Genomic DNA, 16,797 nt, shown 5'->3' with positions numbered 1-16,797 from the left:
CAGCTCTTTATGTGGAACCGTATCAAAGGCTTTGCTGAAGTCCAGATAGGCAATATCCACGGCACCACCTTGATCCAACACCTTTGTGACATAGTCAAAGAACTCAATGAGATTAGTCTGACACGATTTGCCTTCAGTAAAGCCATGCTGATTTGGGTCCAATAAGTTATTGTTTTTTAGATGCTGATTTATCCTCTTTTTGAGTAGAGTCTCCATCATTTTAACTACAACTGATGTCAAGCTAACTGGCCTGTAGTTACCAGCTTCATCTCTACTGCCCTTCTTGTGGATAGGCACAACACTGGCCATTCTCCAATCCTCAGGAACATCTCCTGTTAACAGGGATTTGTTAAACAAATCAGTCAGGGGGGTAGCAATGACAGATCTGAGTTCTTTAAGAACTCTGGGGTGGATGCCATCTGGACCCATTGCCTTATTTATCTTTAATCTTTCAAGTTCTTCTAAGACATCGGCTTCTAAGATCACTGGAGCTGAATCCGTACAGCTGGAAGCAACGCTATATCCCTCTATAGTATTATTATTATTTTGTAAGGTGTCTTTTGAGAAAACTGAACAGAAGTAGCTATTGAAATGGTCAGCGATCTCCTTATTCCCATCAATGTATGTATTATTCCCGGTACTAAGCTTTGTGATGCTGCAGTTTTTCTTCTTCCTATCACTAATATATCTGAAGAAGGTTTTATCCCCCTTCTTTACAGATTTTGCTATTTCTTCCTCTTTTGAGGCTTTAGCAGCATATATTATCTGTTTCGCCTCCTTCTGTCTCATTTTATACACCTCTCTATCAGCTATACTTCCAGACTCTTTATACCTCCTATAGGCAGCCTTTTTTTCATTGACTATAGCCCTTACATCATTGCTAAACCATAGCGGTTTCTTCTTCCTTTTACCTTTAGTTACTTGCTTTACATAAAGTCTTGTGGCTTTTAAGATGGCCTTTTTTAATACAGTCCACTGGGTGCTTGCTCCTGCCATTTTATCCCTCCCCTTTAATTCATTATTTAAATATTCCCCCATTGCATTAAAATTTGTTTTTCTGAAATCCAATACTTTGGTTGCAGTATAGGATTGCTCACCATCAGTTTTTACATCAAACCACAAACATAGATGGTCACTGCAACCTAAATTTTCTCCCACCTTGACCTCTGAAACCCGATTCCCATTGGTAAAAACTAAATCTAGAATATTCTCCCCTCTAGTTGGTGTCTTAACTAGCTGTGCCATAGCTGCTCCTGTAAAGGCCTCTACTATATTCTTACTTTTGCATGTAAGGGCACTGGGGATATTCCAGTCAACATCAGGCATGTTGAAATCACCCATAACCACAATATCTCCCTTTACTGCCATTAGGGTAATCTCATCCACCATCTTGTTGTCATGTTCCTCAGATTGCCCTGGAGGCCTATAGATCACCCCAATTCTAATGACAGAACCATCTTTATTTTGCATGCAAATCCAGAGGGTCTCCAGATCTTTACATGTATTTTGAATTAGTATTGTTTTTAGACTTTCTTTAACATAAATGGCTACTCCACCTCCCCTTCTCTCTATTCTATCCTTCCTATACAGTGTATATCCTGGTATGGATATTTCCCATTCATTAGAATCCCTAAACCATGTCTCAGTTATGGCAACCAGATCCAAATTATCTCTAGATATTATGGCCATTAACTCACAGAGCTTGTTGCTCAAGCTTCGAGCATTTGTGTACATTACCCGAAGGACATTATTTTCATTATTAGTTTGCCCCTTATCATCAGCAACTACATCTATTTTATTTGTAATTCTAATTTATTTTCTAGTATTTGCTTTTCTTTGTTTGTCAGATTTTTTGTCAATATTTTAGTCTTCTGTTTACTAATTTTTAATCCTGCTACTTTCCCAAATTTCACAATCTCTTCTAATAATTTTTCACCGGATTCAATTGGATCTTCTATACTAAATACTAGATCATCGACGAATGCCTCGATCTTATATTCTTGTCCTTTTATTTTCAGTCCTTTAATGTCTTTATTGGATCGAACCTGTGTTAATAAAATTTCTATGGCCAGTACAAAGATTAATGGGGAGAGAGGATATCCTTGTCAGACACCTTTTTCAATATTTATGCTATCAATTTAATTGAATTTATTTTTATATTTTACATATCAAGATACATTTTATATAACCACAAATAAATATTGATATACTTTGTTGAGAAATTGTTAGCATACTGAATTTAGTACCCTACAATAGGTGAATAGGTTGATTACTTAGTGCTGACTCATTCATGAGATAATCTGCATTATGATTGGTTGCTGTAAGTATAAAGGCAGCATTTCCCTCCCCCCCACTCCTTTTTCTTCAGTGTTCTGTATACTACTTAGATTTACCTCATGATTTTCCTCTGTTCCTGACTATCTTGGGGGGTTTTCTTTCTGGATGATGACAATGAGTGCTGTAAATTTGAATGTGAAGTATATTTATACAAAAGATTACAAATTTATGTCAGGATCTCTGACTTCATCTGGGCAGCAGCCCTGCAATTATTTGAGAGAAATCAATTCCTGACTTCCATAAAAATTTATCATATTCCTGCAGCTTTCAATGCAGCTCATTCTTCATATCAGGTTGCTGATTTGTTGAATTGAGTTCTGACCTATTACAACCAGACAAAATAGGTAACTGGTGGCTCTTCCTAAGCAGAGAGGAAGGTGAAGCTTGCCACTCACAATGGGTACATCTGACAGATGGGGCAATCAACTACTCAATGAGGATACTTAAAGTCAGCATTCAACTGTAATTTGTGCTTTAAAGAGGATTCTCCTTTCCTTCAGCTTGGTATTGGCTTTGAGTTCACACAGGGAGACAGAAGAGTTCATTCTTCCTTCTTCCGGATTAACCCAACGGAATCTCCTCAGTATGTGGGTTTAGTCAAGCTGCTCCTGTACTTCCAGTGGAACTGGGTTGGGCTTTTTGCCCCTGAAAGTGACTGTGGAGAACATTTCATCTCAGCTCTGATGTCAATGCTCAAGGAGAAGGAGATTTGTCTGGCCTTCATTGAAACAACGAAATACAATTTTTCTGGTATTACAGCATTAAAATTGGTTCATATTTTCAACACTTGGTCTAAAAGTGAAGTGATTATTCTGTTTGGAGACTCCAGTGCTGCTGCCAATGTACAAATGGTTGTGTTTCTTTATGAAACATGGAAAAATGCATCATTTCTGAAAGTTTGGATCTTTACATCCAGTTGGAAACTGAATGTGCTGAAACCTCAATATCTATTGCAAGGTATAAAGACCTTCCACGGGGCTTTGCATTTTAGAGACCACTCCAGGGAAGTCTCAGAATTCAGTTCTTTTCTCAGGTCTTTAGACCCTTTGAACCCACAAGGGGATTTCTTTCTCCCGCTGTGGTGGGAAAAGGTCTTTGGCTGTGATATCAACAAGCCAGGCAATATACCTCCAAAGGGGAGAAAACCATGTACAGGAAAGGAGAATTTACAGAATCTGCCATCCTACGTGTTTGAAACAAGCATGACAGGTGAAAGTTACAATATCTACAATGCCATTTATGCTGTGGCACATGCGTTGCATGCAAGATATGGATCCAGAGGGCAACCAGCAACAATAAGATTTGGAAAGAAAATATCAAATGTCCAGTCATGGCAGGTAATCTCTGATTTTTTTTTAAAAAAAAATCAATTCCACAGATCATTAGAGATGAAGCTCCCCATATAAATGTGACATCATATCGCTGCATCAAATCTGCATCAAACCGGATTAAATCTGTAATTAAGTACAATGTTTTGTTGAAAACATATGGGGGTGGGGGGCAGGAAAAAAAGCAAACCAATTGTCCATAAGTTTCATGTAGGAAGGAGTTTCCTAGAAGTTCTTCAAAAGTCTTTAAATGTTGTTTATGTTTCGTAAAACCTTCATTATGGGGAGGTAGTATAGTTCCAGAGAAACAAGGAACATAAAGCAAGATTGCAATTTTGCCCAATGTTTCAATTGTCCTAGTGGGCATATTTGCAGAACCATCTCAGTTTCCTTCTGGATATAGCTGGAGTGGTGGTGGTGATGATACTGATGATGTAATCCATTCAGTTATGCCCGACTCTTGGTGATTCTATTGTACGAATCTCCCCTCAACTCAGTTCATTTTAACCCTTTGGTTTATTTTCTATGGCTTAACATACTGTGAATCTCTCCGTGCATTTGCATTAATTCCACTGTCAATAATCCTAAGAAACACAAAACTGGGATACCCAATCTGAAGCAAGCATGGCAAGATAAAAAGCATCTGGTTTATGTGGATGACTTAAGAATGTGTGCAAATAGCCCCACTGAACTTAAATCAATATTCAACAGGAGGACGGTTACAAATACCTAGATATATTGGAAGCAGAAAGCATCTTGAATGGAAAAGTCAAAGAGTCAACACAAAAGGAATACATCAGGAGGGTCCACAAAATATTAAAATTAAAACTGAATGCTGGAAACTTAATTAAAGCCATGGGCAGTTCCAGTGATACGCTACTAGCTGGAATAATCAACTGGAGTTCTGCTGAATTGTCTTTGTTGGAAGTTGGTCCCAGCTTCTTCTACTCTTTCTGTGAAGTGATACATTGAAATTTTTGTAGATATCATTTTCATTAAAATGTGGTGAAGAAGTCGTGATACAAAATGCCCAATGTGAAAGAAAAAAGTTTGAAGTTTAGGGGAAGGACTTAAAGATTGGGTGTTACTCACAATTGCTGAGATCTCCACCAAGGAAACACTTTTAGATTCTCAAATATATTACAGGGATGGGCCATGAGTCGCAATGGCGGGAATGCCGTTCCAGTGGCAGAAATGGAACACATAGCCTAGCTCCATTGCTGCTGGGTGGGCACAGGCAACCGGCGTGATTCCGGTAAAAATTACCGGGGGTTTTGCTTCTGCACATTTGCGGAAGCAAAGAAACCAGCAATGTTTGCTGCCAGAAGGACGTCCGTGAGAGAGATTTTGGCAGCTGAAGCCAGTGACCTGCTCTCTGAACTCCCAGGCTGCAGGCATCTCTTGGCAGATGCAGCGATGGCACCCTGAGTGGGTCATGGCCTTTTGGAGCAGCGCTGTGCTCCTGAAGGCCACGACTTGCTCAGGGTACCAACGCCGTGCTGAGAGAAGCCTGTGATGCAGAAGAGTACAAAGTAGGCCTCGAAGCCAGAGCTCGGGGCTACCTGGTCTGCTCCCTGTGCCATGGCCAATCCTCGTACGCAGTTCAAAATACCAGAAACAACCACCCCCCTAAGGTATCAGTCAATCTCTCCCTTCTTGAGGCCAAGGGGCTAACACGGGGTCTCGAAAAAGGTTCCTCTTCCCAATGGGCCTAATTGAAGGCAGAAACTACCCCATTGAGAAACCCAATTAGCCCCATAAACCCAAAGGGGGAGGGACCGGAGAGGGGTTGGTTAAGTATAGAATACTAAAGGTGGGGCGGGGGGGCAGGGGAAGGCTCGAATAGCCCAAAGAAGGTGGAGGCCTAAATGAGGCCTAACAGCAAAGTAACAATTGCACTCGCTTTTTCCCCAAACCAGTGTCCAACCCACGCCACATGGCTCCATTTTCGGCGAACAGCAGAGTGTTCGCTCTTCAGCAGCCGGGGTGAAAAGGAGGTTGAAACTTGGCACAGCCTTATTTATAGGGCTTGCCCAGCCCGCCTACAGCTGCATCATAAGCCAGTGCCATAAGCCACCACGAGCAGTGCAGTAGAGCGGTAGGACAGGTGGGCTGAGCTGCCATTCACAGCAGGATGGAAACACAGTGAGTGGCAATGAGCAGCAGGACAAGCAGCGGAAAGCAGCGGGGCGAACGGCGACAAGTGGCAGGGCAAGCAGCAGCAGTGACTTACCTTTTGGCCTATTTTTGGGCCTTTTCGCTTCTGTGCATGAAAAACCGGAAATCTCTCATGTTCATCCTCTCACGAGATTCAGCTGCACATGTGCAAAGCTGAATCCTGCACCGGGTGCATGCCCACACGTGCACTCCTGCACTCCCAGACTCCCGGACCATTCTGGTAGCACCAGGAATGGTGGCCTGACCCTGGATATATACACATCTCCTACAATGATGGCCATCAAAGAATGACAAAAGCCATGATGCCTTATTTTCCAGTTTATTATTCCAATTTCTGAAGCTCTGAAACCATTATGGAAATCTTCAGGGCTGCCATAGCAAGTCTGGTTGCACCTGTGGAAACTTAGAGGTTTTGATTTGGGTGGGGAAATCCTCAGGTCCTTCAGAGTCAGGTTCTTCATAATAAATTCGTACTTTGACAAAACTCTGGGCCTCAGACTTTTGATTTTGTTGGGTCTGTTACTTGGAAGCCTGACAGTCTTTTTTCTTTCAGCTTCTTCCCTATTTGAGGAATGTCCAGTTCAACAACAATGCTGGAGATGAAATCTCTTTCTCGGGAAATGGACTGGGATCTGCACGTTATGATCTTCTCAACTGGGTTTTGTTCCCCAATTTATCTTTTGTCCCTGTCAAAGTTGGACAGATAGATCCAGGGGCTCCCAAAGGCCAAGATTTCTCCATCAATTTTGATTCAATTGTCTGGGCAAGAAAGGTGAGCTGGGAGATTAAATAACTCAAGCAAAAGACTTGTTCTCTTCTAGGGATTCAAGACATTCTCCTTACTGGAAAATAGATTCCTGTGTCAAATCATTAGCAACCATTTGATGAAAAATTTGTATTGCATGTAACATAATTGAGGTTTGATTTGTGACAGATCAAAAAGGTGGAGATCAGGAAGAAAGTCTGGTTGCTGTGAAAAGCAAAAAACAAAAACAGAGCAGATAAAGGCAGCTGTGAAGATGTCACAGCCACCCCCCTTCAAGAGTCCACAAACTGTACTTAACTGTGAAATATTCAAAAATCATTGTAAATCCTCAAACAGTCCAAAACAAACGACACTCGTTCTTCTCCAAATGGATAATCTCCCACGCAGCATGCTTTCAGTGATGCTGGCAATTTATCAGCAGTCCCATTAGCATAATTGCCCCAGCCACAGGTGTGCCCCCTTATCTTCTATAATACTTGCACAGTTGTTCCCTTCTCGTCATAAACCTGCGCATGCAAGCATCTATTAATCCCTCTTCCTCTGAGTCAAATGATGACCCACTAATGGGGTCATTAGCTAATGGGCTGCCTGTATCTACCTCATCATCCGATTCTGCTTCACTCCCAGAGTCTGCCCTTGACACAGAATCTTTACAGTCTGAAGCTGTTGGCAGTAAAACCGGTCTCTGATAACGTGAGGATTCTCCCAAACCAACACCCACAGTCCTCGGAGTAGGAGCTGGCCCAGAGCCAACCACAATATATTCCATGGACCATTCCCATTCAGTTGGATTTCCATCACTGTTTGCTTCAGAAAAGCTATAGCTCAATTCATTTGCATACCAGTTCCATTCTCCGGCATCCACTGGTGATTTAGAGTGGCAGTCATCTTAATACCCCAGAGCTTTTCCTTATTTGTCCTAACCATTGCTTTTGAAGACATTCTGATATTAGAAACAGAAATATACAAATAAATAAATGAAGTGCATTTTTCTTTTGTCTTTTAGAAGATGCCCTTTGGCAGGTGTGGCATAAAGAGGTGCCAGGCAGGAGAGAGGAGAAGAATTCCTGAGGGGGAGCAAGTTTGCTGCTACCAATGTGACCTTTGTCCAGAGGGGACCATTTCTAATCAGACAGGTAGCGCACACTTTCAATGTAGATCTTCCAGAATCAAGGGAACCATTCAATAGGAACAAAGGTCATCTTTGTTGTAATTTTTAGTAGATTCACATACTTCTACATATTCACACTTTTCAGCAAAACATCTGTATTCATGGATTTAAACTGTCCTGCCACACTCCTCCTCCTGGCCAAATTCATGCTCCTGTGCAATGTAACGGAGAGTAATTTAATTCACTGCTAGGCTTTATATATTACCCGCTGTGGCCTAGAGGCGGAGTTCATGCTCCCAGCCAGGAGGTTGTGAGTTTGATCCTAGGTAGAGAAAGATACTGTATAGAGTCCCTAGCCTGGGCAGAGGGTTGGCCTAGATGGCTTGCAAGGTCCCTTCCATCTCTAGTCATTTGTTTGCTAACTCCTTATTTGTTTGTTTGTTTGTTTGTTTGAGTTGAAAGGGGCCTTGAAGGTCATAAAGTCCAACCCCCTGATTAAGCAGGAAATCCTACAGATCCCCAGCCAATCTCCTCTGGAAAATGTCCAAAATTGGGGAGTTCACAACCTCCGCTGGCAGGCTGTTCCACTAGTTGATCACTCGGACTGTCAGGAAGTTCTTCTTTATATCTAGGTTGAATCTCTCCTTGGTCAGTTTCCAACTGTTGTTCCTCATCTGGCCCCCTGGTGCCTTGGAAAACAGCTTGACCCACTCCACTCTGTGGCAACCCCTCAAGTACCTGTAGACTGCTATCATGTTCCCCCTGGCCCTTCTTTTCTCTAGGCTATCCATGCCCAGTTCCAGCAATCTCTCTTCATAAGTCTTGGTTTCTAGTCCTCTAATCATTTTAGTTGCTTTTTTCTGCACCTTGTCCAGAGTTTCTATGTCTCTTTTAAAGTGTGGTGACCAGAACTGAATGCAGTACTCCAGGTATGGTCTGAATAGGGTGTTATAGCCGCCCCGAGTCTTCGGAGAGGGGAGGTATAAAAATCTAATAAACTATAACTATATGGACTGATATTAATACCTCTCTGGTCTTGGAGTGTATCCCCCTGTTGATATAGTTTAGGATTGCCTTGGCCTTTTTAGCCACTGCTGCACATTGCTGGCTGATATTTAGTTGATTATCCACCAAGACTCCGAGATCCCTTCTACAATCACTTATCTTGCATCCCATCAGGAAAATCAGCTGCCCAATTTTTCATGAAGTAGAGGGGTGTCAGATTTCATTATACAGGGCAGTGATGGTGAACCTTTTTTTCCTCTGGTGCCAAAAGACTATGTGCCCATGCTATCATGCATGTACAAGTGCCCACACCCATAATTCATATTTTGTCCTGGGGAGGACAAAAATAGCTTCTCTCACCCCCTGGAGGCCCTCTGGATGCCAGAAACAGCTCATTTCCCAACTTCTGGTGGGTCCAGTAGGCTCGTGTTTTGTCCTCACCAAGCTCCAAAGGCTTCCCCAGAGCCAAAGGAAGGTTAAAAACGCCCACCTCCATCCCCCCGGAGCTCTCTGGAAAACAAAAATGTCTCCGGAAAGAGCCAAAAATCAGCTAGCGGGCCCACACATGCAGGTAACAGATCATGTGTCAACAGATATGGCTCCATGTGTCACCTGTAGCAACCGTTCCATAGGTTCGCCATCACTAATATGAATATTCCATCAGCATTACCACCTTTGAGACACCTTTTCCCCAGGCTCTTTATATTTTATGTGTGGTATGTATGTGTTGTTTGGTTTTTAAATATGATAGGGTTTTATATGCTTCTTTTTAAATATTAGATTTGTTTCGCTATAATATTGTTTTTTATTATTGTTGTGAGCCGCCCCGAGTCTTCGGAGAGGGGCGGCATACAAATCTAATGAATTGTTATTGTTGTTGTTGTTGTTGTTGTTGTTGTTGTTGTTGTTGTTGTTATTATTATTATTATTATTATTATTATTATTATTATTATTATGTCAGTACCACACAGCAAACGAGATCACTATGCTGGATTTCATATTTCATCACCAGTCGGGCACTTCCCAAGCACCTAGGACTGCATGATGTAGCAGCGAATTATGTTTGCCGATCCCAGTAAAGCAGCCTTTTGCAATTGACAGATGGAGATTTTGTCAATTCCGATGGTTTTAAAATGTCCGCTGAGATCCTTTGGTACTGCGCCCAGCGTGCCAAGTACCACTGGGACCACTTTCACGGGCTTATGCCAGAGTCGTTGCAGCTCGATTTTTAGATCTTCGTATTTCACTAATTTCTCTAGCTGCTTCTCCTCAATTCTGCTGTCTCCTGGGATTGCGATGTCGATGATCCATACTTTCTTTTTCTCCACGATCACAATGTCTGGTGTGTTATGCTTCAGAATTTGGTCAGTTTGAAGTCGGAAGTCCCACAGTAGTTTTGCTTGCTCATTTTTGACCACTTTTTCTGGGTTATGATCCCACCAGTTCTTTGCCACTGGTAAATGGTAGTTCCGGCACATCATCATCATCATCATTATTGTTATTATTATTATTATTATTATTATTATTATTATTATTATTATTATTATTATCGTCATCAGTTTCCTAGCAGATAGACAGACCTGTTGGGGAAGAGGAAGATCCATCTAACTATGTCTGCGTAACCTTCCCTGTAAAAATATTGTCTGAATGACTTAAGGCAAAATACAAAGCAGACAGCTTGATCCCCAAAGGCGAAAACCTCCTACCCTCATATCTGCAGGATAATCAATATTGAAGGATGATTTGTCCTTTTTGAGAGACCATCAAATACAAAATGATTCTTAATTTCAGATACAGCTTCCTGTGATCCCTGCCCAGAAGACCAATATTCCAACATGGACAAGGACCATTGCATTGCCAAGAAGATACACTTCCTTGCCTATCAAGAAATCCTTGGATACACTTTAGTTTCTCTCATACTTTCTCTCTCTGTTATCACATCTGCAATCCTGGTGATTTTCCTTAAACATCGTGACACACCGATTGTCAAGGCCAACAATCGTGATCTCACCTACATCCTGCTGTTGTCCCTCCTACTCTGCTTCCTCTGCTCCTTCCTTTTCATTGGTCAACCTGGGACCCATATCTGTCTCTTCAGACAAACTGCCTTTGCCATCCTCTTTTCCCTTGCAATTTCCTCTGTGTTAGCAAAAACGGTCATGGTGGTTCTGGCCTTCATGGCTACCAAACCAGGGAACAGGGCAAGGAAACTCTTAAGAAAACAACTGACCAACTCCATTGTCTTAACCTGTCCCTTTACGCAAGCAGTTCTTTGTGCAACCTGGCTGGCAACCTCTCCACCATTTCCCACCTTTGATTTCTACTCCTTAATAGGAGAGGCCATCTTGGAATGTAATGAAGGCTCTGCTTTAATGTTTTATGCAGTCCTTGCCTACCTGGGTTTTTTGGCTCTGGTCAGTTTCACAGTGGCCTTTTTGGCTAGGAAATTGCCTGACAGCTTCAATGAAGCCAAGTTCATTACTTTTAGCATGCTAATCTTTTGCAGTGTTTGGATCACCTTCCTCCCCACCTACCTGAGCACCAAGGGGAAATCCATGGTGGCTGTGGAGATCTTCTCCATCTTGGCCTCTGGGGCTGGTCTCTTGGTTTGCATCTTTTCCCCCAAATGCTTCATTATACTATTTAGGCCCAATTTGAATTGTAGGGAAAACATAATGAGGCATAAGAATCTCTGATAAGCAGGGATTAGAAACTTTTTAAATATATTTTAGGCATTTTTGTATTTAATCTGACTTCTTAAAAATTATGAATGTTAAATTATTGGTAATAAAATTATGTAGCTCTTAGCAACATACAAGTTTATCATCAATATTTACTATTTTATTTTTCCTTTACTCAAGTTGTCCCTAATAAGGCTCTATTGACCTTAAAAATAAACCTTAATATGAAAGATGTGGTTTTAATTTTGCAGCAGAATAGTTGCTCACTTTATTTATTTTTATCAAAAGAACCGTTAGAGAATCTTTTGAATCTTAAGTGGTCAAAGCACTGGAAACTGCAGTTTAATGTTTCCCAATGTAAAATAATGCACTTGGGGAAAAGGAATCCTCAATCTGAGTATTGTATTGGCAGTTCGGTGTTCAGAAAATCTTCAGAAGAGAAGGATTTAAGGGTAGTGATTTCTCAAAATGGGTGAACAGTACAGTCAGGTGGTAGGGAAAGCAAGTAGAATGCTTCGCTGAATAGCTAGAAGTATAACAAGCAGGAAGAGGGAGATTGTGATCCTGCTGTATAGAGTGCTGGTGAGACCACATTTGGAATACTGTGTTCAGTTCTGGAGACCTCACTACAAAAAGATATTGATAAAATTGAACGTGTCCAAAGACAGGCTACAAAAATGGTGGAAGGTCTTAACCCCACTTATCAGGACAGATTAATGAACTCAATCTGTATAGTCTGGAGCAGCGGTCCCCAAACTACGGCCCGCGGGCCACATGCGGCCCACGGAGGCCATTTATCTGGCCCGCGGGTCTTTTCCAAGGCCGCACTGGAAAAGCAGTGAGAACATCCCCCTCAATCTCATCTCACCTGAGTTACAGTAAGGCTTGCTGAAAGCCGAGCTGGGCACAACACACACATACACACACACAGCCGCCTCGTCCTCCTCTTTGAGTTGCTAGCTCCCGTTTTCTGAATGGGGATTGAATGGGAGTCCGGGGTTGGAGGGTGGAGGCTTGTCAGGTGAGTCCTCCGCGGGGAGAGAAGAGGGAGGGTGAAAGAGGGAAAAGAGAGAGAGAGAAGTGGAGAGAAAGAAAGAAAAGGGAAAGAGAAGGGAAAAAGAGTGAGGGAAAGAAGTGGAGAGGAAGGAAGGTGGGAGGGAAGAGAGGGAGGGAAGGAAGGAAGGGGGAGAGAGGGAGAGAGAAAGGGAAGGAAGGAGGAAGAGAGATAGCAAGAGAGAGTGAGAAAGACAGAGCAAGAGACAGAAAGAAAGCAAGAGAGAGAGCAAGAGAGAGAGGGAGAGAAAGAAATAAGGTATGTGCAGTGTGCATAGGAATCTGTTCACAGGTTTTTTTTATAGTCCGGCCCTCCAGCAGTCCGAGAGACAGTGAACTGGCCCCCTGTGTAAAAAGTTTGGGGACCCCTGGTCTGGAGGACAGAAAGAAAAGGGGGGCATGATCAAAACATTTAATTATGTTAAAGGGTTAAATAAGGTTAAGGAGGGAAGTGTTTTTAATAGGAAAGTGAACACAAGAACAAGGGGACACAATCTGCGGTTAGTTGGGGGAAAGATCAAAAGCAACATGAGAAAATATTATTTTACTGAAAGAGTAGTAGATCCTTGGAACAAACTTCCAGCAGGCATGGTTGGTAAATCCACAGCAATTGAATTTAAACATGCCTGGGATAAACATATATCCATCCTAAGATAAAATACAGGAAATAGTATAAGGGCAGATTAGATGGACCATGAGGTCTTTTTCTGCCATCAATCTTCTATGTTTCTATGGTATAACGTATTTTGCTGCAAGCAGAAGTGTGGAGGACTGGACACCTAATTTTATTAATGCTTGGTATGAAGTGCAGGTTCCAGACAATTGAGCTGTTTTCAAGAAAGGGTCTGGAGAATGTTTTGTATGCTGTGGTTAGCAGTATAATGTTGCCAGAGAAGAGACTACGTGAGATTAGGTTAACAACCCTTAGTGTATTTTTGGCAATGTTGTTATGGTGGCCTTTGGCACTTAGATCATTAGATATAAGCACTCCAAGGTCCTTGACAGAGAGAGGGTCATCTACAAGGTCATGTCCTCTGAGCTTGTATGTTGTGTTCTGATTCTTTTTGCCAATGTGTAAGGTGGAGATGTGAAGTTGCCAATGGTTTGACCATCCAAACCATTGTCCTTGGAGAGGGAGGGGATACAAATCTAATAAGTTGTTGTTGTTGTTGTTATTATTATTATTATTATTATTATTATTATTATTATTATTATTATTCTGATACATAGACAAGGTCTTTTTAAAGGGTACTACTATTGTCAGTGGTGTTAAACAGTTTAACATAATCAGCGAATAGAATACAGTTACTTATAATATAATTACAAAAATTAAATGGTCACAGAAACTGGGCATGACTAGTCTAATGAAGAGAAGGACAAGGGGAGACATGATAGCAGTGTTCCAATATTTGAGGTGGTCAAGCTGTTATGCAAATCACCTGAAGGTCAGACAAGTAATAATGGATGGAAATTGACCAAGAAGAGATTCAATCTAGAAATAAGAAGAGACTTTCGGACAGTGAGAATAATGAACTAATGGAACAGAAGTTGCCCTGAGAAGTTGTGGGAGCTTTATCATTTGAGACTTTCAAGAAGAGATTGGACTGCCATTTGTCAGAAATGGTGCAAAGTCTCCGGCTTGAGAGGGGGGTCAGACTAGGAGACCTTTAAGGACCCTACCAACTCTGTTAATCAAATAAACTTCACCTTGACTCTCAAGTCCATCTACTCTATGGATTAGTCACAAGAGACATAAACATGTTTTTCACTATATGTTGCGGTGCAGTCGGAGTAACAGTCGGACACAAGGAATGGGTATAAATAGGGTCACTTTTATTAAAACCAACTTGAATTAACTATTTAACCAAATAAGCCCACGTGACCTGCAGTGGTGCATAAATCAAATGGGGGCGGAGTTAACTTTCCAAACAAACTCAACTGAGCAACTTCTAGGGCGAAAGCTCCAAGCCTGGGTGCAGGGTCATGGTAAAATTACACCTGCCCCCTGCCCCTTGCCACGCCCCCATGGCGTGTGGGATGGCTCGCCACTGGTCTCTGATAATCTCCATGCAGCGAGCCACAGGAGGGACCTCCCTCACCGAACCCAGGCCGGTCGAGCCCTGTAATCCGAGAAGGAGATCCCCCCACACCTCAGTAGAGGTGCCCCTAAAGGAGATCACACAGTTGCTTACGCCCATTTCCGCCCCCTATCGGCCACAGCAGGGGGTGAAATTATAATTTATTCCCCCTGCTCCCCCCCCGCACATGAATGTGCAGGCACCTCTGCAGGTCCGCTATAAATTTGTCATTACCTTTATCTGTTAAATGTACCCCGTCCTGTCTATATAAGTCTACCTGGGAAGCCCTGACATCGGGGTGGTCTATCACTCCCCCCCCGCCTGTAGTACCCACTTCTTAACTGCTCTGTTGACCCTCTTCCTGGCCCCATCAACCGCCCTGGGGTTCCTAGCATGCCTCCAGCACCTACGTGGCAAGATGTTGGACCACAATACGCGGGTATCCGGCCACCGCTTCCAGATTACCTGTAAACCATCCCAAATGTGCCACAACAAGTCAACGCCAGTCAGTGCTCCCAGGTCGTTGCCTCCCACATGTAAGACCAACCATCCCGGCACCCCATGCACCTTCCCGCTGTTGAACAACAGGGGAAGCAAATCCAACCACCGTAGGCCTCTACGGCCCAACCATTGAACAATCACATGCCGGTCCAGCTCCAACTGCGTGCCTGGCGTTGTAACCTGGGCCCGCCTCTCGGCCCAGTATATCATGCTGTGGCCACAGATCAGGACTCTCTGCGCACCCTGTGCGTTCTCTAAAAGGAAGGGAGGAAACAAAGCAGCGTCAGAAGTGGCCGCGCAGGCCGCACCCAGTCCCGCCCTACTCACCTAAGGGCGGATGTAAGTCCGGAAGGCCGCAGATCGCCACCGGCCCACCGCACGTATGTCCGGCGCGCTGAAACCCTCTTCCGCTGCAAAAGAAGCTGCCCCAATCCTGAAAGAGTGAGTCCCATAACGCTTGGGGTCCAGGCCCATCCGGGCCAGGGTCCTGGTCGTCACCGCCCCAAACTGGTACCTGGTGAGAGGTTCCCCGGAGGAATGACAGAAAAGCGGGCCGGGATCTCCGCCCCTAAGGGCCCAATACGCTGAGATTGCTCTCACCGGGCACACCCTCCTGTGGCTGGTCCTGGAAAGCTTAACTGTCACGCCCCGTCCCTTCTGATCCATTTTGGATCGTCGCAACCGCGGGAAGACTGAGCCCCGCCTGAATCTAATGTCCCTAGCCGTAAAGGCCCGGCCGGAGCTGTCAAACCTGGATGCCGCCAAGACCTTGCTTATACGAAAAGCCCCAAAAAACAACGTCACCGCAGCCGCGTGATAAAGTGCCGCCTCGTACTGAGAGCGGCAAAGCCTATCCCACAAGTCGCCCAAACCCCTCAGGTGAACTAACCTAAGGGGGCGTCTGCTGTCACCCCGGGTCGGGCCCTTCTCTCTGATCCACCCCTCCAGTGTTTTCCTAACCCTAAAGTCCCCCGTGGTGTCTGAAAAGCCCCGTGACTTGGCTATAAAAGCCAATCCAGCCAGCTTGGCCCGAATGGTGCGGGCTGACAACCCCCGGTGCTTACTCAGTGTACAAAACTCCAGTAGATGTTCGACCGGGGCCGGCCAAAGCTGATCGTATCTCCTAAGTTGACGAAAAGCCCAAAATTCCCTACCTGCCCGCTGGTAGGACCTCCTGGTGCTTGCGGCAATGGACGTGTCCAATGCCCTGTTTACGTCGGCCCTCCAATCAGCCACAGGTGCTGGGGGGCTGCCTCCGGGTACTCCTCGGCCTGTGGGGCAAGCAGCCGGAACCTAGCTAACTGTCCCCTGGATAATGCGTCTGCTACCCCGTTCCTAATCCCCGGGACATGGTGTGTGCGAAAGAGCATGTTATGTGCCAGGCACCTCATTACCATGTGACGAACCAACCCCATCACCCGTTCGTTCTTGGAGGAAAGCGTGTTAACCACATGTACGACCGCCATGTTGTCGCACCAGAAATGTACTGTCTTCCCGGTGAAGCTAGGGGACCAAAGCTCGATGGCCACGACAATTGGGAACAGTTCCAAAAAGGTCAGATCCCTGCAAACTGCGGTACCCAGCCACCCCTGCGGCCAGTCCGCCCTAAACCACCTATCCTTCCAGACCACACCAAAACCAGCCGTCCCGGCTGCGTCCGACTTCACCTGGAAGTCGCCTTTCAACAGCATGTCTTGTCTCCAAAAGGAGACCCCGTTGTACGTGTCCAAAAATTGTTGCCACACCCCCAGGTCCTTCC

The 16,797-nt window shown here is 44.0% G+C and overlaps 1 protein-coding gene across 1 annotated transcript; it reads left to right on the top strand.

The window, feature by feature from the left end:
- The first annotated feature begins 3,020 nt into the window (after nt 1-3,020).
- LOC139158193 (vomeronasal type-2 receptor 26-like) lies at nt 3,021-11,421 on the top strand. The gene is made up of 4 exons (XM_070735611.1): nt 3,021-3,674; nt 6,397-6,615; nt 7,616-7,745; nt 10,517-11,421. The coding sequence occupies exons 1-4, from the start codon at nt 3,021-3,023 to the stop codon at nt 11,419-11,421; spliced, it is 1,908 nt and encodes a 635-aa protein (XP_070591712.1).
- The last annotated feature ends 5,376 nt before the right edge of the window (nt 11,422-16,797 follow it).

This window comes from Erythrolamprus reginae, chromosome 1, assembly GCF_031021105.1.
Source record: "Erythrolamprus reginae isolate rEryReg1 chromosome 1, rEryReg1.hap1, whole genome shotgun sequence".
In the NCBI taxonomy this organism is placed as follows: Eukaryota; Metazoa; Chordata; class Lepidosauria; order Squamata; family Dipsadidae; genus Erythrolamprus; species Erythrolamprus reginae.
This window is presented reverse-complemented; position numbering and strand designations above follow the sequence as displayed.

Bases quoted from the DNA above. Each gene is read 5' to 3' on its own strand.
- LOC139158193 (XM_070735611.1), top strand. From the start codon at position 3,021: ATGTCAATGCTCAAGGAGAAGGAGATTTGTCTGGCCTTCATTGAAACA. The intron at 3,675-6,396 runs GTAATCTCTGAT...TTTTTCTTTCAG, and splicing joins CAAATGTCCAGTCATGGCAG to CTTCTTCCCTATTTGAGGAA. The intron at 7,746-10,516 runs GTAGCGCACACT...TCTTAATTTCAG, and splicing joins GACCATTTCTAATCAGACAG to ATACAGCTTCCTGTGATCCC.